Here is a 27,224-nt window from a genome sequence, read left to right on the forward strand (position 1 = left end):
TTGGAGTTACAAGGTGGTCTCCAATTGGCCACTTCACAGTTGTGAACTGTGACCACCCTGACCAATTTTACATCACCTATCCCTGGATGTCTGCTTGCAGCTACTTATAAACTTAATTTATGCGTTTCAATCTCCTGCATGAATTCCAGTAAATCAGTTTCTGCCTCCGTCATGTCAAAGTCTGTGCGCATCTCACGTGCCGAATTCAAGGAGAATGAGAGGAGCCGCTGCCATTGATTGTGAAGATCGTTGCCTGTGTTCAAGCCCACAACGGCGCAAACCCATTTCTAAATGCACATATCTGCCAAAATACCAAAGCAAAGGAAACCCTGCCCATGCACAGTTAGACTTGCACTGTCAAGTATTTAGATAGCCCTTAATCACAGGAAAGTCTCAAAGGGCTTCACATATGCACCAGATCATATACACGACATCCCCTGATCTTAACCCCCAGGAGGGCAAGGAAAAACTAACAAAAAAACATCTGGGGAAAAGTGAGAAACCTTGAGAAGGGACCACAGATGGGGGAATCCCCCTTCCAGGATGATCAGGCTGCAATGGATGCCGAGAGGGCAACATTGACCACACATTATAGTACTATACAGTGTTTGTTAAAGTGATGTGAAAGTTAATCAAATGAAATGCTGCAGGAAGATGACAACAATGAAGTGAGCAGGGGCCCAATGGTCGTCAATGTAGAAATCTCCATAACAGCGCCTCCGAGGATGTGGTCAGCCTCCAATCTTGTAGCAGTCAGTTGCTGTTGGATCGAAACAGCAACCTCCAATGCGGTCGTCATCACCTAGTTCCCAAGCCTGGGAAAAGGGGCCTGAAAAAGAATAGAAGCAGCAGTAAAGAGGCCAAAACAAACATCCATCCATTATCTGTACCGCTTATCCTCACAAGGGTCGTGGGGCGTGCTGGAGCCTATCCCAGCTGTCTTTGGGCAGTAGTCGGGGGACACCCTGAACTGGTTGCCAGCCAATCGCAGGGCACACAGAGACAAACAAACATCTGCACTCACAATCACACCTTGGGGCAATTTAGAGTGTCCAATCAACTTACCATGCATGTTTTTGGAATGTGGGAGGAAACCGGAGTACCCGGAGGAAACCCACGCAGGCACGGGGAGAACATGCAAACTCCACACAGGGAGGCCGGAGCCGGGATCGAACCCACGACCTCTGAACTGTGAGGCGGACGTGCTAACCAGTCGACCACCGTGCCGCCCCCCAAAACAAACAGTTCAACTAAATACAGAATCGTACAAATAAGTCTTAAATCGTGTTTTAAACATTTCTACTGAGGTAGTGCCTTTGATATCCGCGGGTAGGGCATTCCAAAGCATCGGTGCCCGAATAGAAAACGCTCTAGAGCCTGCGAACTTCTTTTTGGCTCTCGGGATCACTAAAAGGCCGCCATTTCGTGACCGAAGTTTTCGGGTCGGAACATACGGTATCACTAAGTCGACGAGATAGGAAGGTGCTAAGCCATGCAGTATTCTGTAGGTAAGTAGCAAAACCTTGAAATCGCATCTCAAGTGGACTGGGAACCAATGCAAATTGGCTAATATCGGAGTAATATTATCGAACTTTCTCGTCCTTGTCAAGAGTCTTGCTGCGGCATTTTGGACTAACTGCAGACTTTTAATACTAGACATGGGAAGACCAGAGAGCAAAACGTTACAATAATCGAGGCGAGACGTAACAAACGCGTGGATTAAAATTTCTGCATCACTATTCAACAGAATTGGATGAATTTTAGCAATATTATGGAGATGGAAAAATGCAGTTCTAGTAATATTCTTAATGTGCATTTGAAAAGACAGAGTTGGGTCAAAAATAACACCAAGATTTTTTGTTGAATCACTTTGTGTAATAGTACATTTATCGAGCCTCAGAGTGGTGTTTATAAATAGGTGCCGATGACGAGCAGGGCCAAAAATCAACATCTCGGTTTTATCGGAGTTAAAATGCAAAACATTAAGAGACATCCATTGTTTAATCTCGACAAGGCTCGCCTCTAAATTACAGCAATTAGCCGGGTTTTTTATCTCGAGCGGCATATATAATTGGGTATCGTCAGCATAACAATGAAAACTAATGTTATATTTACATATAATATCACCGGAAGCATGTAGATGCTAAACAATAGGGGTCCTAGTACAGATCCCTGTGGAACTCCAGATGTAACTTTACAAAACTCAGAAGTCACATTGCCATGAATTACACGGTGCGTCCTTTCTGAGAGGTAAGAATTAAACCAAGAAAGTGCTGAGCCTGAGATACCAACACATCCTTCAAGGCGTTCTAATATTATGTTATGATCGACGGTGCCAAAAGCAGCACTAAGGTCAAGTAAGAGTAGTATTGATGAGGTATCAGAGTCCATAGCTAAGAGAAGATCATTAGTCACTTTAGCAAGAGCCATCTCAGTACAGTGATGGTCTTTAAATCCTGAATCGATTATTAGCGGCCATATAGTCACTAAAATGTTGCGCTACAACTTTTTCGCAAATTTTCGCAATAAACGGGAGATTTGAAACCGGCATATAATTACTGAGGTTCTCTGGATCAAGGTTTGGCCGCTTAAGCAGAGGTAAAATAACAGCGGTTTTAAAGGCTGCTGGTACAGTGCCTGAGGTGACTGATAAGTTAATGATATTAAAGACGGAGGGTCCTAGGGTTGTAAACAATTCTTTAATGAGTTTACCAGGAAGCGGGTCGAGCACGCAAGTTGTCTGTTTTGCCGCACCATCTAATTTTGTTGGGCTTTCAGAAGAAACTATTTTAAAAAGAGATAGGGTTGGCAGACAGTTATTAGCCATAATACCCCTACTACTTGGGCACATAGAGCCCTGTGTCTCTTGGCTGACCTGGGAACACTTTGAGATTCTGCTGGAAGAGCTGGATGAAGTGGGCAGGGACAGGGATTTCTGAGCCTCGATGCTGTTGCCCCTCTGATTGTTGAAGACGAATGGATACCCTAAACTAGCAAAAAACAGTGTACCAATCTAAACTGAAAGCAACTATGATGCTTGGCAGTCAGAAACTGCAAATAATCTACTGTACATGAAATTGGTTACACAAGCATTAACATGCACACATATAGGCACACAGCCACACTAAAAATAACACTCGAACTTTGGAGTGTGGATTAGCAGTCCATACAGCACCAGTTGACTAATGACTATAACAATGATTTTTTTTTTTTTTTTACAGGAAAAAATATTGATTGAGCTACAATTAATAAGAGATTAAGACTGACTGTTTTTAATGCAATTTTGTCCAAAAGGAGTTTTAGTTAAATATATATTTCTCTGACATCATTTTTGTTTGGTGGTTGATTGACCTTTAAATAACAATTTGGCAACCAATTAGAATTTTTATGTAATCGTGTTCCAGCAGATGGATGTCTGTTATGTGACATGCTCTCTCCATTCTACCTGCTCTTTACAACAGCATTGTTGTCTGTTGGGAGAGACAGCAAACATGAAGTTGCATCAAGGTTTGACCCAAGCAGAAAAATATTGCATCATTACACCTTCTTTTCAGCTACTGTGCAATTGCTGTTGGTAGAGCACAAAGGATATGCTCCTGTTTCATTTCCTTATACACAATAGTCCAATGAAACCGTACCTTGTACAAAGGGTGAAAATTGAAAAGTGGAAAACCAAATTTCTGTCATGGCAACCAGTGGCTGCAGTGGAAATCTTATACAATCATGACGTTGTGACTGGTTGTTCCCTGATGTATCAGTTGCTATGCAGTTGCTATGGTCCTTTTATGCTCTGTCCTTTATTATGTCATTGTCAAGTTGTAAGTTGTTTTGGTAAACTCAACTCCAGCCCAAACTTGAAAAAGGCTTTGCACACTGGAAAGGACGTGAACAACTCAAAAAGTATCTTTCACCTTTTATTGTTTCTTTGGGTTGTTTTCAGTCTGGGTGTGTCTTTTAGGTTATAACCCTAGACACACAAAGGTAGTATTGAATATGGCATCAATATGCAACAATTGAAAATTTCAAAATAAAAAAAAAATAGGATTATGAAATGGTAAACTTCATGATCATCATTAGCCACAACCAAGCTCAAAATAAACCAAATAAACATCACAATATTAAGGAAGGGTTTTACCAGCAGTCTCTGCAGTGAACTTTCATAGTTGAGTGTATGTTCCTACTCTGCACTGGTGCCCAGGTGCCTTAAATGAAAGTAATTGGTGAGCTGTCACTGGCTGATGGTGGTTGTTCCAGGTTTGGCTCGACACCTCCCACTTGAGCTCCCGGTTCCGCGAACCCAAGTGGGTCACCACTCCAATTTTGGTTTCTTTGGGTTCTCATGATTTAGATTTTGTTCTACCGCAACAGCATTTCTTCTTGTTGGTTGAGGAAGTTTTTATGTCCTCTTCAAAGTGCAAGGTTATGACACCAGACTGCCCGGCTCTTCCACAGGAATCAGTGTTACCTGACATCTCTATGAAGGACTGTTGAGGGGATCTTAGTGGAGAGATCTTTGCTCGTGTAAACATCCTTGGGGTTAGCATGTGGCTTCGAGGAACGGACTGGGTAGCTTGGGAAAGCTAAAGAACATCCCTCACAACGCCCTTTTTGTTGGTGTTGACGGAGACCACCCTGCCAAGTTTGTATTGACCGCTGAGAGCGTTTTGGTCTGCCAGACAGACAACATCAGCAGCAGCCACATTACGCTCCGTTGTGTGCCACTTAGTCCTCACAAACAGATTGGGCCCAGACAACTGACTCCGCTTCCTCCAGAACTTGTCCACCTCTGCTTGGATGCTTCTCAACCTTTTGTAAGGGTAGTTATCATACTCAAAGCAGCCTGGGTTTCCTTTTGGTCCTGCTCTTCGAAGCACAAATGCATTAGGCCAGACATACTTGATGCAGTCCTCTCTGCTTTGGGTTCTGGCGTCAATGGGTCTTTTGTTAGCCAGGTTAGCTGCCGTGTAGGGGAACGTTTGGGATTCCTCACATGTGAAGCTTCCGTCTCCTCCAACGTGGGTCAGTGCCCATTTTACTGTGCGAACAGCGGCTTCAGCAGCTCCATTTCTGTGAGGGGAGTCTGCAGGACTGATTTTCCAGCACGATTCTGTGATCCATCCTGTTTTGTAGCCTCATTCACAGCTCTGATTTGTCCAGGAGGTCCAAGAATGCATAGGGCTCCTTTAGGGCAGGTCTGGCCACAAAGTTCTTTCCAGGGTCTGACCATATCTTATACCTATATATTAGGCTGCTTCAGCTTGGCATGTGCCCTTGTCAGTGCTGCTGAAAAGGTTTTCTTTTGGAGATTGTTTATAGTCTCTCTGGCCTGAGCCCCAACTTCTCCAAATGATTTCATTGGCCACTCTACTGGCCATTTTAGGAATTCAGGGCCATTTTGCCATGTGGAATCCTCCTGTAGGTCTTTGGGAGCTGTGCCTCTTGTGATGATATCTGCAGTGTTGAGATGACCAGGTATGCAGCACCAGTCCTGCACGGGTCCATTCTTCCTGATTTCTCCCACTCTGTTTGCAACAAAGGTCTTGTATCCGTAGCTCGACCAGATGGAACCATTTCTCGATGTCACAGGTTCGTTTGTAAAACTTAATGGAAATGATGGCATAGTCAAAAAAATGAAGTTGAGTGGTTTTTAATTACCCCAAAAGTTCCCAATACGTGAAAAAGATATTTACAGTGATGACCAAAGTGACAAAACAACAAAAATAAAGGAAGCCAAAACAAAGAAAAAAATATTTACAATTAAATTCCAAAGAAAAAAAATTCAAAGGTTTGACAAATTCAACTTGTTTTGCTTACGCTCTGCCACGTCACTAAGCTCAACTACCCACAAATGGGATGTGAAACCCCTTAAATATGCTTAGCCCCTCCCTCCGGGCAAACCATTTAAGAGCATACTGGGTATCAATAGTCCAGCTTCAATGTCAATTAACTAACTAGAAAAAAAAACTCACATAAATTATATCTGCAATATATATGAAAGTCTTCATGTCCATCCATCCATCCATTATCTGTACCGCTTATCCTCACAAGGGTCGCGGGGCGTGCTGGATCTTATAGTCTTCATGTCATATCGGTTAAATTATTTAATTAGAATACAAAACATTATAACAACATACTAAAAATGGTTCAGTACATAGTTAGGTGACGTCCTCCTCCGCCACCAATCGCTATTTAAAGCACAATAAGGAACTGTCTTGGTTTGGTCCAGTGTCCAACCGAGGTGGCAGCATGCAGGTGAGTGTCTGACGTGTATGAGCGTGTGACCGTGTGTGTGCGGCACCAGCCGTGAGGGTAAACAAAAGTCCAAGCAATGGTGAAAGTCTTTCTAATAAGAATGACCGCGAGCCTCCTGCACTGGTCGCGGGGAGCAGTCTCAATGGAGCGTTGCTCCGTGGGAACAAAACGGCTGATGCGTGTTCATGTCAGCTGCACCCCCCAGCTAACGACAGCGCACTAGTGAGGGAGTGACAGGGTTTAATGGCGCTCCTTCACACTCGACTTTTATCCTTCCATGTTTTTCGACGTATTTCCTGATGCTGGCTGCAAAAACAGATCCACAGAGTTCAGCCTTGACTGCTTCTTCTTTTTGATCTAGAGGAGTCAGTTTAGCTTTGATTCCACCAATCGGAATTTGATTCCATGGCTTGTCTCCCAGCTCTGTAGGTCTTATCACTGCCATCTGAGAATGTAATGGCCCATGCTTTGCCTGTTTTGGTCAGCTGGGGTGAGGCTTCTTGGGAATTGAATTTGACCAAGTTCCACATACTCTTCAAAGAGTTCTTCTCTGAGGCCTTCTGAGAGGGGTTTGTCCCAGATGTCATGGGTGAGCTTACCACCTCTGCCTTCCTGGAAGGCTTTTCTGACGAGGATTGCACCCTTCTATTTGGCAGGTGTCACTAGGCCAGTTGGGTCATATAGTCCAGCTACTTGGCTCAAAAGCTCTCTTCTGGTCAGTAGATTTGATGTTTTAGGCCTCACCTCCTGCTTGAGAAGATCCTTCCCAACTCTCATTGTCTTTCCTCTTAGAGAAGTTGATTGTAGTCATGATGTACAGTTCATCTTCCTTGACCTTGTACCCAACTCCCAGGGCATTGTTCTCTTCTCTCATTTGATTTGGGAGAACCAGGGTTGGGATTTGTTTCTCTCTTGTTCTTGTTTCTCCAGGGTTCCCACTCCCACTTTGCCCTGATCGGACCCAGGGCTTGAGGAGTTATCCTCCGGCTTTCAGAACTTTCTCAACACCAGCTGTGATTCCGTCCAGCTCTTGGAGGTCGTTGTGAGAGGTTAGTAGGTCGTCCACATAGCTGTCCTCTTCAAGGACACTGCACTCATCTTCCAAGTGTGAAAACATGGGCAGGCTTGCTGTCAATCGCATGGCTACCTGTGCAATGCAGCCAGCAGGTTTGTCACCAATATTGACTCTTGTGATGACGTATACACTGATGTCATCATCTAGACCAGGAGTCGGCAACCCGCGGCTTCGGAGCCGCATGGGGCTCTTTCATCCTTATGTTGCGGCTCTGTGTGGCTTGGACAAATAAATTGTAAATTGAAAATAAATAGTGTCCAATTGAAGTGTATTGTAACGTCTTCCAAAGACGTATCTTAGTTATCTCCCTTTTTATTATTACAATATGACTAATGTGGTCTGTAGCCAACGCCAACTACAGTGCAACAACAGTTCCATCATAAGTACACATGGATCTCTAGTCCTTCGTCGTCTTCTCACTGTTCTCACTCGCACACCACTCCAGTTCGACGAGTCATGTGATGCATTCAGGAGCCTCGGAAGCAACACATCTTAGCAAAACACAGAGGTCACTGCAACACATATAACCAATCCGACGTCTTAGGTCATGAAGCATCATGGCATCTGATTGTGCCGTCTGTTTGGTGTAGTGACCACCGTTGTAGCGTCGTAACCCGTCAGGAAGCATCGGGTGGGCGTTTCAGCAAGTTGAATCGGCATCGTGAGTCGTGACATTTGGTCACTCTGATTGGCTGTTAGCTAGCAAATCAGCGCTTGGAGCACCAATGGGAAGTGACAAATGCGGATAAACAGTGAGCACACCTTTGCTGTCTTAATCTTCTTACAAGTACAAGAGCCAGGGTTGACAATTTAAGTATTTCATCATACCGTGTCAACAAGGTGAGGGTTTACTTCGCGTGGGAGTTCATCGTGAGCGAAAAATAAAACTGAATGCATTGTTTACGTTTTCATAATCCGCTCCCGGCCAATAGCTTTCCGGTTGGATCTTTCTAACCATGAGAAATAGTGACTACCACCGCCGATGGTATGGAAGGGTATTACATCTCACACATGCGCAGAAGGTACTTTAATGGTCAGCGGTCTGTCGTTGCAGTGTATTTTTCCAGCGTGGCATGCCAACAGTCGCCCCTACGCCACACGGGGTAAGCGTCGGTCACAGTTGACCAACGTCAGATTGGTCTATCTAGGCCTTATCATGTCTTCTTTTTAAGTCAAAGTTTTTAACTTCTTTCTTCAGACCTTGTGTAATTTCAGTAATCAGCAGAGCTGGGCACTAGACCTTTTTTAGCCGGTCCGGCCGCGACCCACCACCCTTGACCTGGGTACGCTTCTGGCCCCGACCCCCCGCCCTTATTCATAAAAATGATCACCGCCCGCCCCGTACCGCTGCCGCGGGAGAGATGCTAACGGAAGAGGTTTACCTAAGGACCCTTAGCTGGCTAATTTACTATTCAAACCCGCTGTGGACACGCTTCAAACATGCTTCAAACGCACCACTAGTACTTACCCTGCTGCGTGTGCTTACTTCCATTGCGAGTCCTGGGGTTGGTTTTGTCATATTGTATAATTATTTCGGTCCAAGAGACGACAAGTCTGCAAGCATTCAACAAGTTACTTATTTATTTCCCACACTTGCTCTCCTTCACACTTCCCGGCCATCAAAATAAAAGCATACCAGCAAATCACTACAAAGCAGGTTTACTCCGGCGTATTTCTGGAGCAAGAGCGAAAGAAAGAGAGAGAGAGAGAGGTGAATTAGAGCGAGATACGTGAATTTCAATGAGAAAGTCTTGCTGTGTTGCTTGTAGTAGGAAAGACGCCAGAAGAAGTGCATGAACTCCACCTTGCTGTGCTAGCATCATCCTTGAGTGCTGCACTCAGCTTGACTATACTCGTGGACACAAGTTGTTTTGAAATAGTCGCGTTCCAAGTCAGGGACGTCACTTCAAAAAGACACCGACAACAATGGATATTGTGCCTGCTACAACCATAAAGGAACCGAGTTGACTAGACGATGCATTTAATTTTATTGCGAACACGATCTGGAAGGTGGCGGCTAAGCTTGGTATGTGTGTGTAAGCTTCTTTACACACACACATGTGACATAACACCCATGCCGCTGCCAAACTATTTTGCTTTGCAGCAGCAACGAGCTGCGTGGTGCATCTCTCCTCCGTGCGGGAAACTGTATGGCATCGCAACATGTGACATAATGGACCGATCAGAGCAGCAACAATTCCTGATGTGTGCGTGGCATGTGTTGCAGACCTATCCCCAACAGCACAATGCGTAGGTCATGTGAATCAATGCGGCAGTTGTCGCTCGCGCCGATGCGGGAGTAGAAAGAATTCTAAAAAGAAGCCTTTCACAGAGTAGGCTGAGATTAAATTTGGCCGCCTTGCGACCACGTCACACGCATGAGGGCTGATTAGTGGGCCGCACTAAAATCCACTTCCGGCTATGCTTAGTCCAGCCATTTTTTTTTTAAATTTGTCTGCCCGCAGCCCCCGCCCCAAATATAGGCATCCGGCCGGGCCGGAGGGTCCGACCGATCCGGCCCCGGGACGGACTGCCCAGCTCTGGTAATAAGCAGTCGCCTTCCTCAGAGACGTTTGACACCCGGCATGCGTGGCTACCTTCTGACACGCCTGCTGCCAGCAACACCAAAAACTGCACAATATGTGAAGTATTTTATTTGTGTGCGTTCGTTTGTTTAATTGTAGTTGTAAATTGTAAGATTATTGTGACCTCAAAATCCATCCATCCATTACCTATACCGCTTGTCCACACAAGGGTCGCGGGCGTGCTGGAGCCTATCCCAGCTGTCATCGGGCAGTGGGCGAGGGACACCCTGAACCAGTTGCCAGCCAATCGCAGGGCACATAGAGACAAACAAACATCCCCACTCACAATCACACCTAGGGGCAATTTAGAGTGTCCAATCAACCTACCATGCATGTTTTTGGAATGTGTGAGGAAACCGTAGGACCCGGAGAAAACCCATGCAGGCACGGGGAGAACATGCAAACTCCACACAGGGAGGCCAGAGCCGGGATCGAACCCAAGACCTCTGAACTGTGAGGCGGACGTGCTAACCAGTCGACCACCATGCCGCCGTGACCTCGAAATATTAAAATAAAAGGAAATAGTCACTGGAGGCTGAAAATTCTGGACGTCCAAATATGGTCAAATTACTTTTTTTTTTTAAATCACAAATCGATTCTAATGGTCCGTCCCTGCTTCGTCTGTAATTTTTATGCAATTCTAGCCAATTTTAAGCGGTGATAATAGCAAATACTCAAATAAAGCATGGATTTCACGGACAGAAACGTGTGCAACACGGCCGTCTGCTGATTGCAGACTTTTTAAGCAATAATGAGTGAAAATAGTAAGGTTCGCTGGATTACGTTGGTTTGTTTAATTTGGATCGATGAGATGCTTCATTGCAAAAAGACCCCCTCACATGTGTCAAGAGGTCAGTCTCCGTTTCATTTTAATATGCACCTTAGATGTGGTTAGTTGGATCATTGTTTTATTTACTGCATCACTCATGGCTTTAAACCTGAAAGAAGGCGTTGGAGCCGAAATGAAGATGTATGTGTTTGCTGGTGTGACGTTTCAAAGGCTGGGGGCACGATGGGGGCTTCACATGAGCGCGGACTATGAAAAGTACTGATGTCGCTGCATGGCTTGGTTTTTGTACTCTTCAATTCATCAATTCAAGTGTCACATTATCGTAATGTATTTTGTAGGTATTATTACGTGGACGTGAGTGTGCAATAGCAATATAAGGTATGATACAACTTGAACCTAGTTGGTGTTTTTTGGAGGTTAATGTCAAAAAGTGTTTATGGCTCCCAGTGTTTTCCTTTCCGTGGAAATCGGGTCGAAATGGCTCTTTGACTGTTAAAGGTCGCCGGCCGACCCCTGATCAAGACTGTCCCTCCAGAGGAATATGTGCCAGTGCATTTCACGTTCTTCCAACCACACAGAGTTGTATATTTTCCCTATGTTCCCTAGAGCTGCATGGACTCCTTCTCTGAACCTCAGCAAGGCAGCCCTTATAGGGTTGAGGACATCAGGTCCCTTCAGAAGCAGATCATTCATGCTGACTCCTTTGAACTTCTGAGTGATATTCCACACAATCCTTACTGGTGTGGTCACTGAATGAGGGTTTGGTGCCACCAGGTGGCTGACATACCACACTGGTCGATAGCTTCATTTTCAGGTCTCTCAAGAGATGCTCAATCGGGTTTAGGTCAGGGCTCTGACCGGGCCAGTCAAGAACGGTCAAAGAGTTGGTCTGAAGCCATTGCTTTGTTATTTTTGCTGTGTGCTTCGGGTCATTGTCATGTTGAAAGGTGAACCCTCGGCCCAGTCTGTGGTCCTGAGCACTCTGGAAGAGGTTTTCCTCCAGGATATCTCTGTACTTAGCCGCATTCATCTTTCCTTCAATTCCAACCAGTCGTCCTGTCCCTGCAGCTGAAAAACAGCCCCACAACATGATGCTCCCACCACCATGTTTAACTGTAGGGATTGTAATGGGCAGGTGATGAGCAGTGCCTGTGTTTCTCCACACATACCGCTTAGAATCAACACACAGCAAAAACCTGAGTGTTAAAATGACTCCCACAGAGTCAATTTCAACACTTTTTCAGGTGAAAAAATATAGCTCCACACACTACGGACTGAACATTTGAATGAACATTTTGCAAATAGTTAACCGTTTTACACTGTGCCAGAATTATTTAACAACATTATAAGAGTAGAGTTTTAACACTGCTGAGATATATTTAACAACCTGGTTAGTGTTACTTTCACTCCCACAAGTGTTAAAATATTTCAATTGATTATATTTCTTTTTTTTTTTTTTTTAATTGCAAGAACACCCTTTACACAAATTAGCTTTAGGTGAATTGACTATCCTCACTTCACCCTAAGTATGAAACCACTACATGACAGGGACAGGTACATGGTAAGGATTCTCTCGCTGTTTTGTGGCAGGAACTCATCTGACACACTGCCACTTTCAGTCACAGTGCCTCGTTGCTAAAAAAAAACAAACAAACAAACAAACAAAAAACACTACAACCCTGATGTAAGAGTGAACTTAACACGTCTTTGGTTGTATAACAATTAAACATGGACATAACATTATTAATAAAGAAGAACAGGTACATTTAACTGTAACACTTTGCATGCACCGAAGTCTTTGCGGCAGAGCAGTTCTAATCGAGTGGGCGAAGCTTATAATTAACTCTATGCAGAGTTGGTTAACACTAAATAAAACAACTCTGTAAAATACCTCCAACACCAACTTCCATTTAAACCAGACAGTGTTAAAAATACACTTTTGGGATTGAAATAACATTTGACCCCAATATTTTAACACTCCAATTTTTGCTGTGCAACAAAAAAGTTCAATCTTGGTCTCATCAGACCGGAGTCTCTGGAGCTCAGCCACAGTGATCCTTGGGATCTTCTTTACCTCTCTCACCAAAGCTCTTCTGCCACTATTGCTCAGTTTGGCTGGACGTGAGGATTATGGAGGGAACTGTCCTCTTAGGAATCTTGAGTGCTGCAGAAATTCTCTTTTTAACCTTGGCCAGATCTGTGCCTTGCCACAATTCTGTCTCTGATCACCTTGGACAATTCCTTCAACCTCATGATTCTCATTTTCTCTGACATGCACTGTGAGCTGTTAGGTCTTATATAGACAGGTGTCTGCCTTTCCTTCCTAATCAAGTCCAATCAGTTCAATTAAACACAGCTGGACTCCAATAAAGGAGCAGACCCATCTCAAGGAGGATCAGAAGAAATGGACAGCATGTGAGTTAGATATGAAGGTCGCTGTAGCAGTGGTGTCCAAACTTTTTGCAAAGAGGGCCGGATTTGGTTAGGTGAAAATGTGTGAGGGCCATTCAGCTTCAAGTTGCTTAAAATTTTCACTGCATTTTTTATCAGTCACCTTGTCGTAGCTTGCAAGTTTCATCTGGTTGTGACTCTTAATACTGAATTTCTTGAAAACAGACACAGTCTCTTTGGGAAGTCGGCAGACAATTGTTTTGTATTTCAGTGAAAAAAATCCTGCAAGCATCGAAACTCTTGGTCGACTTTTTCTTCGCTACAGTCTCTATTTCAGAAATGGGCTGGAAAGGGCCAGAGTAAATATCATCCAGCAAGATGTTCACTCTGACACCTAACACGACTTTGAGGGTGGTGTTTTTGGAGAGGCGGAGCGCGCTTGGAGCCTATTTCCGAAAGCACCAGAGAGTGTAGCCATCGGTGTACTGCCATGTTGTGGTTAAGTATAAAACAGCTCTTTTTTTGTCACATGTATTTTGTACTGTAGTCAACACTACTGCCGGGCCACTCATTAATTTTATGCCAGAGGCTGCGGGCCGGTAGAAATTTGAACACGGGCCGTATTTGGCCCCTGGGCCAGACTTTGGACATGCCTGCTGTAAAGGGTCTGAATAATTGTGACCATATAATATTCCTGTTTTTTCTTTTTTCATAAATTTGCAAAAATTTGTACATTTCTGTTTTTTCCTGTCTGAGTGTATATTAATGACAAATAAAATGAACTTTTTTGGCTACAATGATACAGAGAGTGAGATACTGTACCAGTAATTTACTAACTCACAGTATGTGAGACATGGCTCATGTCATCAGATATATATATATATATATATATATACATATATATATATATATATATATATATATATATATATATATATATATATATATTATACTCCAAACTATGATACAAAATATTTTAAATTAATTTAAACACTTATACTTTGTCATGAATATTGAGAAATAACAAGTAGCTGATTTTTTTTTTTGCCATGTTACAGAAAATTGCAAACATAATGGAGCAGAGTCATTTGTAAATAATTCTGCTATAATTTGTAATCCTCAATTTATCTTTGACCAGAATAATTTTCCATCACATCCAAAATAGAGTCCGCTGATAGTGTAGTGGTACACACGCCTGAGTTGTGTGCGGGCAGCGTGGGATCGATTCCCGCTCAGTGACAGTGTCTATGTGTGCCCTGCGAATGGCTGGCGACCAGTTCGGGGTGTAGTCTGCCTTCGCCCGTTGACGGCTGGGATAGGCTCCAGCAACTCCCCGCGACCCTATATAGGATAAGCGGTTTGGAAGATGACATGACATGACATCCAAAATAGATCAAATGTGTAGGTAGGTAGAGTATAGGTAGGCAACTCCAGTCCTCAAGAGTCACTGTTCCTGCCTGTTTTAGAAGTTACCCTCCTCCAACACACCTGATACAAATGATCAGCTTACCAGCAAGGTCTGTAGAAGCCTGATAACGATACTGATCATTTCAATCAGGTCTGTTGGAGGAGGGAAACTTCTAAAACAAGCAGGACAGCCCCTCTGGGGGACTGGAGTTGCCTGCCGCTGGTCCAGCCGTTTCTCCCACAATGCATTGCCGACGGGCATATTGAAAGACTAGCCCCAATAATAAAGCATCATATGCTATTGTCTGTAATTTTTCTGTAATAGTCGGGGGAAAAGGCTTCTTTAGACTCCCGAAAATCATTACAAAATAGGGATTTGACGCCCACCCAAAAGAAAAGCAATCGATCACTGTAGCTGTTGCTATGGTTGCGAGCCACAAACATTGCCTTCGGTGAGCAGTCTGAAGAGAGCTTCTCATAAACGCAGACGTGCTTTTGTTCCCTCTGTCTTCGTTAACATTTATCATGTCAAGTCAAGTCAAATTTATTTCTATAGCCCTTAATCACAGAAAAGTCTCAAAGGGCTTCATTTGCCCAGAATTTTGAGGCATTTTCCTTCCTAATTTGGTTGACTTATTTGACTAAATGACAGCGACAAAAATGAAAACCGGCCCTCATTATGCATGTAGTTCAAGACATACAGAACACTCCAAACACAACAATAAAGATCTTGTTACAGTATATTAGTACAAACTAAATTTTGTTGTGGGCCACATCTTAGCTATAGTTTCCTTTCGAGGGCCGTTCTGACTGAACCCAAATGTATGATTGCCTCATATTACATATACACGACAAATTCATGAATGGGTTTTGAAATCAGAGATGAGTCAAAACTGTTCGAATAGTATTAAATTTCCCATTTTAAACAAACACTGTCATGTCAGTTTTTGTTGATTATGGCGGCGCCATGTGGACAAAAGCGGTAGTGTTTTGACAAAAGTCAACCACATTTCCCATGCGCGCAGGCACGTTGTGTCGTGAAATCCTGAGCTCTCACTGGCCTGCAAGATGGACTGAATTACATTTCTATTTCCAGTGGCTGTGTGACAGATGTATAATGAATGGGGTAATGAATCTAATTTTGCTCAAACAATACTTTTGTTTTTTTGTTTGTTTTGGGGCTTCTGCCATGACACCAGTAATAGCGCATAGACGTTCGAATCGACTTCCATCCTTAAGGCATAGATAGACCAAAACGACGTTGGCCAACAGTGACAGACGCTTACCCCCTGTGGCGTTCGGCCGGCTGTCAACACATCACGCTGGAAAAATAACGACAGACAGCTGACCATTAAAGTACCTTCTGCACATGCAGAAGAGGTAGTCATTAATTCTCATTGTAAGAAAAATTCAACCGGAAAGCTATTGGCCGGGGGCAGATTATAAAAACGTAAGCAATGCATTCAGCTATATTCTTCACTCACAACGAACTCCCACGCGAAATAAACCCTCACGTTCTTGACACGGTATTGTGAAATACTTAAATTTTCAACCCTTGCTCTTGTACTTGTAAGAAGATTAAGGCAGCGAAGGCATGCTCACTGTTTATCCGCATTTGTCACTTCCCATTGGTGCTCCGAGCACTGATTTGCTAGCTAACAGCCAATCAGAGTGACCAAATGTCACGGCCGGCGACGCGGATTCAACATGCGTAAACGTCCACCAGACGCTTAAAGGACGAGTTACGACACTACGACGGTGGTCACTACACCAATGAGACGGCGCATTCAGACGCCACAACGCTTCACGACCCCCACCGTCGGTTTGGTCTATCTAGGCCTTTATAGCGAAAGGAGGAAGTGAGTATGCTGTAAAGCAATTCAGGACATTTGTATATTTTGTTGTGTGCCAGGGTTGCTCCCATCCTCCTCAAAGTTGCTTAGTGCCAGTATAAAAACAATACAGACAGGGCATGACAAAAGTCCCATTCAACTGCTTGTAAGTCAATGTTTCATCGAAAGAGTTGCCCAGTGCTGCTTTAAAAGGAGGATTGGCGTTATGGTCTGGTGTTTTGAGTTTAGTTTTTGAGTTTAGTTTCATGCTTTTCCTTGTGTCCCTTTGTCTCTCGTTAAGTTATTGAGTCCACCTGGGCTTGTCATCCCAGTGCCTTGTGTTAACCAACCAGCTTCCTCCTACCCTCTGTGTCTTGTCCAGGTGTTCCTCGTTGTATCGTTAACTTGTCTGTATTTAGTTGCCAGCTTTCCTTCAGCCCTTGTTGGTTCGTCTGTTCTGTCCTGTCTTGTCTAAGCCCCCCGCGTCACTGTTCAAAGTCAAGATTAAATACTTTATGTTGCACATGCTTTTTGCCTCCTGCATTTGGGTCCTCCTACATGAAAACCCTAACAATTGGTAACAAAATATGCCTGCAATATCTCAGTGTTTTTGAAAGCAAAGACAATTTGCAATTGTGGTAATTAACAAACAAATTAGCAAACAAATTGATTTAGATAATTTGCCTTTACAGCCCTGGGAGTGGCAGGTCAGGCCTTGAGTTTGACACCCTGCTCTAAACATTGACCATTGTTACCATTCTAAAGGCAGACTTTTGGATGTGATTACTGTGCATGTGTAGACTATGTTGAGGCAGAAATTGATGTTTCTGAGATAACTTGCGTCATCTCCCGATGAGCATGCACGATTCCGAGCATTTGTGGGTCCTAGAGAATCTAACTGTAATCCAATCACATGACAATTGATGTTTCTTCACAGAGAGAATTAAAGGCAGATAGTACAATTTAAATATATTACACAAAGAAAAGAAAGGGGTTAAAAAAAGAATGCATGAAAAATATGCTAATTGATGACGTGTGTGCTCCGACCAGCCCCAGATATGAGAGGGTGGGAAAAGTGCAGGGGAAGAAAAGAAAAACCTCAGAGTGATTGCGCGCATTTGGTGCGCACGCATCAGGTGTGCACTTGGAGATCGAGTCACATTTGGAGGGCTGATTAATGCTCCAAAGAAATCTTGACTGATTCAATGTAATATGTATTGACACGCAACTACAGGAGTGCACCGTGGGATTTCGAAAAGCTCAATCGTCGCGATTCCTGAGAATGTTCATGCGGGAGCTCCCGTGACGCACTGGAAGGCTGACAGCTGACATCTATTCGAACAAAATACGAGGCACAGAGAAGCGGAGGCGCAGAAAGAACTCGGGCCGATTCGTCTGGCAACCTTCCGAGTTCAGAAGTAAATCATGAATCTTACAGAGTCGGTGTGGCTCATGGAAGAGCCGTGGAATCTTAACCGAACAGAAGAAGAGAAACTTTTATTCGGGATCGGCACGGATAATCTCATCACGCTGGTGGTTTTTTGTCTCATCTTCGTGCTCGGTGTTCTGGGTAACTCCATGGTGATCACCGTCCTGGCCAGGAGCAAGCCGGGAAAACCACGCAGCACCACGAACATCTTCATCCTCAACCTGAGCATCGCGGACTTGTCCTACCTGCTCTTTTGCATCCCCTTCCAGTCTACCATCTACATGATGCCCACCTGGGTCCTGGGCGCATTCATTTGTAAATTCATCCACTATTTCTTCACGGTGTCCATGCTGGTCAGCATCTTCACACTCTCGGCCATGTCTGTAGACAGATACGTGGCCATCGTACACTCCAGAAAGTCCTCCACCATCAGGGTGGCCAAACATGCCTTCATCGGCGTGGTGGTCATTTGGAGTCTCTCTCTAGCCATGGCAGCGCCCATCATGTATTACCAGAACATCTTTCACGGGGGAGAAAATCTAACATTTTGCTGGGAAGTGTGGCCAGACCAAAACCAGAAAAAGGTCTATGTGGTTTGTACCTTTGTTTTTGGCTACGTTTTGCCACTGCTGCTCATATCTTTTTGCTATTCAAAGGTAAGCGAATGGACATTGGTCATTTGCTCATTATGGGCATAACCGAGCAATTATCTCTTTGTGTTGTTGCTTGCAGGTTTTAAAACATTTGCACAAAAAGCTGAGGAATATGTCCAAGAAGTCTGAGGCATCAAAGAAAAAGGTATGTATGCCATTTAGAATTTCCTCATATGTGTGATGGGCTGATCAACATTGCACTGTCGAGCACAGAGTTGAACTGTATACTATAGCTGACTATATTTAGAATAGTAGGATCGCGCACTCAAAGATACAGCAATTAAATGAGATGAGTGATTTCTTGAGGTCATTTAAAAGAAGAGAGGGAGAGGGAGAGAGGGAGAGAGGGAGAGGGAGAGGGAGAGGGAGAGGGAGAGGGAGAGGGAGAGGGAGAGGGAGCGAGAGAGAGAGAGAGAGAGAGAGAGAGAGAGAGAGAGAGAGAGAGAGAGAGAGAGAGAGAGAGAGAGAGAGAGAGAGAGAGAGAGAGAGAGAGAGAGAGAGAGAGAGAGAGAGAGAGAGAGAGAGAGAGAGAGAGAGAGAGAGAGAGAGAGAGAGAGAGAGAGAGAGAGAGAGAGAGAGAGAGGTAAAGCACTCCTTTGAAATTGAAATTTAATCAGGCAATCAAATTGCTTATTTTTCTAGGATTTTCTGGATATGGTATTTGATTTGTATAATAATACAAGATATTTTGATATATAATATATAGCATTAATATTGAATACGTGTGGGTCCCATGCATCTAACTGCTGTCTTAAAGGACGACATTTTTGAGTGAAGATACATTTTCAACCATATGTCTGACGATTTCAGCAAAATAAACCGCATGAAAATCGCTTAAGAATCAAGCGAGTTATGGTTTTTTTAAAAAAGTTTTCTCATGCCCAAAGTTTCAGCAGCATAATAATGAATAATAATAATAAATGAAGTGAAGGGGTGGTACCATTGCAGGATTCCCGCTTCAGGCCACTATGTATTATAAGTTCAGGCTTCATGTGTTATTTATGGCAGTTTTTCCCAACCTTTCTGGAGCAAGGGCACATATTTTACAGCGGGGAAAAAATTCATGGTACACCACTTAGTAAAACGATTCAAAAAAGTGGACAAACTGGTTAATTTGTACCCTGTGTCATCTAGTGGAAGAGCAATTGATTGTTCTGCCTGTTACTATAGCCTAAGTAGTTGGCATTGATCAACTACAGTAACAATACTTTTCTTAAAAATAGAAAATAAACATTTTTTTGTCCAAATAATTGATCTTGGATAGTTTCCCCGAGCACAACTATCTCTTATGGCATAGTAATGTGGTTTGGAATCACTGATCTATGGGTATGCAAATCAAAAGGGGCCATGTCGTATTGTTCTTATATGGTAGCAGTGAGTTCAGCAGCCGGGGAATGCATGATTGAGTGTAGTGCATGGACAAAAACTGAAGAAATAATACACTTTTACACAAAATATAATTCTGAGTTCTTGCAAAAAAACAAACAAAAAAACCCCCCATCCTTTTGTGCACATAAAGCACGTTCTTGTGCGTTCAAACCAGGGGCGGAGCCATGGGTGGGCCTGGGTGTGCACAGGCCCACCCAGATTGACAGACTGCCCACCCAGCGAGATTTATGAAAAATATATGCTTTTCAATTTTTAGAAAATTATTATCAAATTATTTATTAATTTGTGTTTTGTCATGTTTTTTATTTTATTGAATATTAAGAATGGCATAATTGTGGTTGTCTAACGAAGAACTGAACTTCGTGTTATTTACTTTGTCATTTTATTTGAATATACGATGTGTCGTATATTAGCCACGTTCTGGCTCCGCCCCTGGTTCAAACATTCCTTAACTTAAGACAGATTCTTCAAGAGTTTACAATTGAGATCAATTGTACAATCATTCTTGAAATATGTAGTTAGCATTTAAAAAAAAGGCATGTAGCAGAGTATCAAGGGGTCTATGTCTATGTCCATGTGAAACTGGCAGAAAAATCATCACAGTTACAAAATGTTCCCCTAAGTGTGGGTGTGGTCAGGGGTGTGGCCAGAGAGTAACAAGGTTTTTTCATGGCCACCCCATGTAGCTCCGCCCCTGGCGATGGTGATGATTTGGGGCAGCATAGTGCAGTCATCATGAAGGTGGCGGGGCGTGTCCTCCCTGCTATCTGCGCCCATGTGTCTGTCCGTATGTTGTGTGTGTGGGGGTGTGTGTGTGTTCTTTGGTCAGTGCAGCGGCACAACCTGATATCTACTTTGTGAAAAACACTGAGGTGTGGGAAACAACCACATTCTTAAGTAAACACATTCAACCACATGCAACACTTTTATTCTGTAAATCTGGGCAAGTGATAACATCTTCATATGATGACTTCTACAGCATTCCTAGAAAATCACAATATCCCCTCACTGGTGAGCTACTTTTGAACAGGCCCAGGCTAGTAATGTGGTCCTTTTGGGTCAAGCTGGTGCCAGGGGGCTATTGGTGACCCCGGCTTACATATTCGAAATCTGGGCATCAACAAATTTACCAATAAGAAATAAAGAAAGAATTAGTTTTAAAAACTCCAAGGCTCCCCCTGAAGTTGTGAACTGTGAAATATTTTTAAGACCAAATGCTTTTCATAAGTGACAATTTCATGGTGAAAAGCTAAAAAGCCACTTGAATATGACCAGTTCATTTTTGTTGTTTTAATGACGTTTGCATGCTGTCATGATTGCACTCACATATCTGTCTTATGCATTTGTTGACTTAGTGGTAACAGCAGGACAGAGCAAGGTAACTCCCACTGTTGTTGTGAAATGCTGTTTGCTTAGTCGAAAGACGCTTACTGAGGAATATCCAGCGCTCTCAAAAGCCAAATCGAACATAAAGTAGCCCTTTCTTCATCGTCCCTGTAATGCGACAATTATTTCTACTCTAGTTACGAAACACTTTCAGATAAACAGAACATCTGAAAGACATCTGAGAGTTTTGGTTATAAAGATTTATTCAGGTCACTTGGCAAGCAATGTTTTTGAATGAATTCTTGGCATCCAGATGAGTTGCACAAATTGTTATGGAGAATTATGAAATAGTCCACATTTTTAAGCACTCTGTAAACAGAAGAGAGGTACTGAATGCTTCGGAGACGACAAAGATGGTTTTCTTCCGCATGTAACTCGATTTTATGTCATCCAACAACGGGTCTCAGGATCTCCTCACGTGGACTCAAAATGCCATCAATAAAATGCACCTGTGTTCACTGTTCATTCCATAATCCGGCCCTTACTAAAACCCCACCGCCACCATGGCTCACTGGGTCCACAACGTTGACATCGGCCGGCCGAGCGGAAATGTTACCGGAGGCTAGCGAAACAAAGCGCTGTTTGTAACTTCTCAAAACGGTGGGAAGCTTTCCATAGCTGCTGTGTTTGTGTGTCGAGGCTGCAGAAGAGCCTTTGGACAATATTGACCTAATGTCGCTACACAATTTGGAAAGATGTTTTTGGACACGCCCCTTAACTATGTACCGACCGGTACTCAATCTGGCTAGGGTTATAAATGTGGGTAAATCCTGATAAGATAAGTCTCGGAGATAGCCCTTTTCATTGAGCGTGCTTAGATGGACCTTGGAAAAATATTTCAAGCCTTGACCTTTACGCAATGGCATGAAACTTGAACAGCAATTTGCGAGCCAGCGTGCCCTCTCATCCCACATCGGTGACTTCTGACCACAAACATGTTCTATTTTCTTCCCTCTTCATTTTGCCCGGTGTGCCGATACTTTTGCCCACTTTGCGGGTATTGTTTCGGACCAAAGACATCATGTCAATTGTTGTTTCATTTGAATGTGATTGGCAGCCATTTATAGCCTCTCTCAAACAAAACAGAAGGAAAAGTGTCACGCTTTTCCAGGCTCTTCAATCCCACAATGGAGACTAATTAGTTCTGGAATAAGGCTTGTGACTGTTTCAGATGAGAATGCGTGAACAGTAATTATTTTACTGTGCATTATTTTATTTTTTTTTAAATCGCTGACACATTCCAGCTGCCTGACTAACAGTTTTGCATAAGTAATTACGTGCATCTCTTCACTGTTCAATCCCCATCAGACACTTTGCTTTGGAATGGCACGACCACAATAATATTTGTCTGATGGGCACAGTGTGATGTCATGTTATTCATTACTGCCCACTTTCAATTTTGAATCTTTGAATGTTTTGAATCCTTAACTTTTATCAAACCTTTTCTGATAAAAGGTAATTGGGTGTCAACTGCAAGGCAACGCATGTAACCTTTCTCTTCTTCTCCTGTACACCTTTGACATTCACTTTGAATTTTACCAAGCCTGAGATGACCTTTATGAACTTTGAATAACATTTCCTTCCGGCTGTGCCATCCCACTTACGGAATACGTTTCTCATTCTTAACTCCTCAGTATTCAAGAGCCTCAGTGGGATACTAATTGATTGAAACGGATTCATTATGCATTTGATGAAGCGAGAGATAAGAGACAACAATGAACAACAACCAGACTTTCTCAAGTGAATTTGCTTCACTTCAGTTACCTGTGACCCGGAGGCTGATTATGCACTAACACCATCCTGTGTTCTTTTCTCCTCATGTGGCGGCTTCCAGACTGCTCAGACAGTTCTGGTTGTGGTGGTGGTGTTCTGTCTGTCATGGCTCCCTCACCACGTGGTTCACCTCTGGGTCGAGTTCGGGACCTTCCCACTGAACCAGGCTTCCTTTTTGCTGCGGATTGCTGCCCATTGCCTGGCGTACAGCAACTCATCTGTCAACCCAGTTATCTATGCCTTCTTGTCAGAAAACTTCAGGAAGGCTTATAAGCAGGTGTTCAAATGCCAGATTGGCACAGAAGATGTGCCGTTTAATGAGATCAAGGAGATCCGCAGCAAGGCAGATGCACCGCCTTCAACGAACTGCACCAATGTTTGATTTTTAAGGTGCGTCCAGAAGTGTACATACTATCCACGGTAACTGTCAAACTAAAACTGAATTGAAGGACACAGTGACAGGGCGAAATTGCAGATATTCCGTGGATGATTCCACGGCTGTTCCACATAAGCGTTGCAAGGTTTATATTATTTGAACAATGTTTTCATATCATACATAATGATTTCAACTGTAGTCTGCTCTTGTTTAATCTTTCTCATTTTGGGAAAATCTTAAATGGAGGTATGCACCCTCACAAATCAAAACAATGTCATTAGCTAAGCAAGCCTTTTGAATGTTCATCCTTGATGAAGAACTGTGCTGGGTATTGACGCAATGTAACAATGAAGAGTGAAGGCTCCATTTTTGATGTCACAACCGGTACTTACAATGATTTTCCTTCACGAAGATGCTTTGCCAGGCCTTCACTGACACTTGCTGATAGTTTGTGTGTCTTGATTCTTACCTTCACTAAGTGAAAATCCCACTGTATTAGATTTGGATCAAGCAACTCAATTTTACAGGAAGAATAGCCAACTTTTTTTTTTTTTAGCTTCAAACATTTTTTTGTGTACCATTAAAACTCATCAAGGCAGAACAGCGGCCTTGTGCTTACGACATCTGCCTCACAGTTCTAAGGCTCAGTGTTTGAATCTTGCCTTCCTGGGTACTGATTAATGCAAAGGGCCATCAGTTTGATACACACTTCTGAAATAACCTAATTACCAAACACCACTTGACCCTTTTTTTGCCGGTCCGGCCTCGTCCCTCCATCCTTATTCATAAAAATGATCGGCCCCGATTAGTGTTCTGGACTAAAATCTACTTCCGCCCTTGCTTAGTCCGCCCCTTTTTTAAAACGTGTCACCCCACCCCACCCTCCATCCCAAAAGTGGGCATCCATCCGGGCTGGAGGGCCGGACCGTTTCGCCCCCGGGACGGACTGCCCAGCTCTGCAAATTACCTTTAACTATAAATTACTGTTAGTGAAGACACTTCTCATGTTCATTATTTCTCACAATAATTGAAGAATGTCTGCACTTGTTGCGCTGTTGGCGGGTTGTAGGCTACTAACAAGCAGAACAAGTTGAATCTGTGACTACAAGAGCAATGTTTTGGACTGGAACCCCGGACGCGGAGACAGTGTTGTTGTCACAATTGCAGCAAGCATTACCTGAGCCTTTGTTTGAAAAGACCACGTCAACGTTGTACCTGTGCTCCTTTTCATTTTGCGGACAAAGAGCACAGCGAAACACACGCATTGAACTTTGTGATAATGTGCTTGTATTTCGACAAACCACCAGAGCAGATTCACCGGGTGCCAAGTGTCACAAGAACATCAGCTATGGTGTTTATGTGCGTGGGAGACACGAAACATTAGTATTAGTCAACCTCTGAAATTATTAGCAGGATCGGCACAATATTTTGGATTTCATGGACAGCGACGCTTTTGTCAGTAAGCTTTAGAATATGCCTGTGGAGAGGAACATGCACATACATGTCAAAACACTGGAGACGACCGTTCTAATGTTTGCAGCGGCTGAGGTTGACATAAGTAGAGATGTTCACATAAACTTTGAAGATTGATCGCAGTTTTATGACATCCTGCGACGTGAAGCTTGTTTACATTTAGCGTCCCAGTCATTAACCTCCAGTAGGAAGTTGTGGCTTTGCCTGGCTCCTACGTCTGCTTTAAGCTAAATAAGACTGTGTCCAACCTCTTTGAACAAAACTTTATTATTGTGTTGGTACTGTAGGTACTAATACGCCTCAGAGCATTTGAGATTGCTCATAGCCTCACATCTGAAGCAGTTCATAAAGTAGTTAGCAATGTAGCGGGATTGAATTGTTTTCTCACGAAGCTGCAACAGCTGGCGTTCTCACATTAAGTCTGCGCTTGTGATAGAAAGTGGACTCATGAAAACAGTTACCGCTTAAACAAAATGCCGGTGTGAATATGAGTGTGAATGGTTGTCCGTCAAATGTGCCCTGCAATTGGCTGCCAACCAGTCGACTGACGTTGACTATACCCAAAAGTGAAGATTTCTCTCACCAATGGCTAGTGCCACTGTTGCTTCAGATGTCAGAACCGTGAGGGATCTAGCTGTAAAATTCAGCGATAACACAACGTTTTCAAAAGTAACCCTCTACTACTAGCGTAAGTCCATGCTAGATTCAGCTCATTTTCTCGGTACACTTATTAGAATTGTTCATGAAAACAAAATGTTTGAAGATTCATTTCATGAAAAAAAAAATGTGGAGTGGGCTGCGACACAACAATTTTTGTAACTTGCTGCTGCAGCATGCATACTCCAACAGCATGAGCACTGGAATGTGATAGACTTGGTGTGCTATTTCCTGCTTAAGTCTTGTGAGATCTTACAGCAGGGTTTGGGGTTGGAATATGTAGCTTTTATCTATGGAGATTTATCTGTTCATCTAATTTACAAAAAAAATGTATAGAAAATTCATGTTCATGTTTTCTTTTTCAGACTGCTTCAAAAAAGGCATCATTGTTCATGAAGAAAACACGTGTTTGTTAAATAGTATCTACTGTAAATATTAAAGACTAACATTGGTCAGAAAAATGTTACCAATTTTTTTAATCAGATGATTTTTTTTGTGCTGATTCAGAATCTGCCCTTGTTTTTTCTCTAACACATCAGGCATAATATTATTTTTATTAATATGTAATATAATAATATATTGAGTAATTATTTTATGAATTAAGGGTGTGCAGCAGTGGATTTTTTTCTGATATGTCAAATCTATAAATGGCGACGCATGGTAAAATCTGTGTTGCGCAAGCTTTTATTGGTCAATATTCAAAACAAACAAAATGAAAATATCTAAAAAACCTGATGTGCTAGAAAAAAAGTAAGGACATTTTCCAAACCAGTGTCAAAAATAGGTTTAGGGACACATAAAGTCATCTTTGGTTAAAATTTGCTGTTGACCAGTGTAATGTTTACATAATCTGTCTAAAAGTCTCATATTAGTTTGAATTTCTCCACTGAGAAAATATCTTGGATTTGTAAAGCTGTGCATGATTGCTCAGTAGCCTTCCTTTTTAATTGTTTTTTTGTAGCTGTCAGAGCTGGGCACTAGGAACCTTTTTTGCCGGTCCGGCCGCGACCCTCCGCCCTTGACCTAGGTACCCTTCCGGCCCCGTTCCGCGCCGACGCAGGAGTATAAAGAGACCTAAAGAAGCCTTTCGAGTAGGATGAGATAAAATTTGGCCGCCTCGTGACCACGCCACACACATGAAGGCTGATTAGTGGGTCAGACTAGAATCCAATTCCGCCCTTGCTTGTCCTTGTCGAACCCTTTTCTTCAAACGTGTCAACCCCCGCCCTCGGCCCCAAAAATGGGCGTCCGGCCGGGCCGGTGTGTCCGACCGGTCCGGCCACGGGACGGACTGCCCAGCTCTGGTTGCTATGTTATGTCCTAATTGATCATGATTATAGAATTGATTGTATGTGTTATTGTATAATATATTCTTAGGTAGACAGACATGAAAAGTTCAAGTACACATGTCACTTTTTTGCGATAATAGTGGCCCTATTCTGTAAACAGTGTCAAATATAAATAGAGAAAAAATGTTGACCTTGTTGAGAAAGTTGTGCATACACAAAAGCATGCTGCTGATGTTAGGACGCAAAATAAAGATGGTCTGTTAGAGTTTTATGTTTGATTTTTTTTACTATAGCTGTACACTTTTACAGTTAATGTATATGAGGTTTGTATAATCTTTGTTATTAGCAGCATTGATACCCCCTGCCCTCACCCCTCCCAAAAAACGACAACAACAAAAACATTCTTGTCTTTCTCTGCTCTCTGTGCCGCAAGAAAGAGAAGCTCAATTCCTTCAGGATTGTTTCTT

General features: G+C 43.0%; 1 protein-coding gene across 3 annotated transcripts; it reads left to right on the forward strand.

Annotated features, from left to right (window-relative positions):
* The first annotated feature begins 17,440 nt into the window (after positions 1-17,440).
* galr1a (galanin receptor 1a) lies at positions 17,441-27,022 on the forward strand. Of its 3 annotated transcripts, none has more exons than XM_086039234.1 (4): positions 17,441-18,076; positions 18,149-18,417; positions 18,494-18,559; positions 23,024-27,022. In XM_086039234.1, the coding sequence occupies exons 1-4, from the start codon at positions 17,758-17,760 to the stop codon at positions 23,342-23,344; spliced, it is 975 nt and encodes a 324-aa protein (XP_085895360.1). In that variant the 5' UTR covers positions 17,441-17,757; the 3' UTR covers positions 23,345-27,022. The 3 variants fall into 3 exon arrangements, with proteins under 3 accessions (XP_085895360.1, XP_085895359.1, XP_085895358.1); XM_086039233.1 differs by having other exon boundaries at positions 17,441-18,417; positions 23,024-23,352; positions 25,834-25,912; XM_086039232.1 differs by having other exon boundaries at positions 17,441-18,417.
* The last annotated feature ends 202 nt before the right edge of the window (positions 27,023-27,224 follow it).

Source organism: Filicampus tigris, chromosome 8 (genome assembly GCF_054856515.1).
Source record: "Filicampus tigris isolate MCC_2025a chromosome 8, RoL_Ftig_1.0, whole genome shotgun sequence".
Lineage (NCBI taxonomy): Eukaryota > Metazoa > Chordata > Actinopteri > Syngnathiformes > Syngnathidae > Filicampus > Filicampus tigris.

What these genes read in the sequence shown, in the direction of transcription:
- galr1a (XM_086039232.1), top strand. Translation starts at nt 17,758, where the DNA reads ATGAATCTTACAGAGTCGGTGTGGCTCATGGAAGAGCCGTGGAATCTT. An exon ending in TATCTTTTTGCTATTCAAAG is followed by an intron (nt 18,418 to 18,493) that starts GTAAGCGAATGG and finishes TGTTGCTTGCAG; the next exon opens with GTTTTAAAACATTTGCACAA. An exon ending in CTGAGGCATCAAAGAAAAAG is followed by an intron (nt 18,560 to 23,023) that starts GTATGTATGCCA and finishes GGCGGCTTCCAG; the next exon opens with ACTGCTCAGACAGTTCTGGT.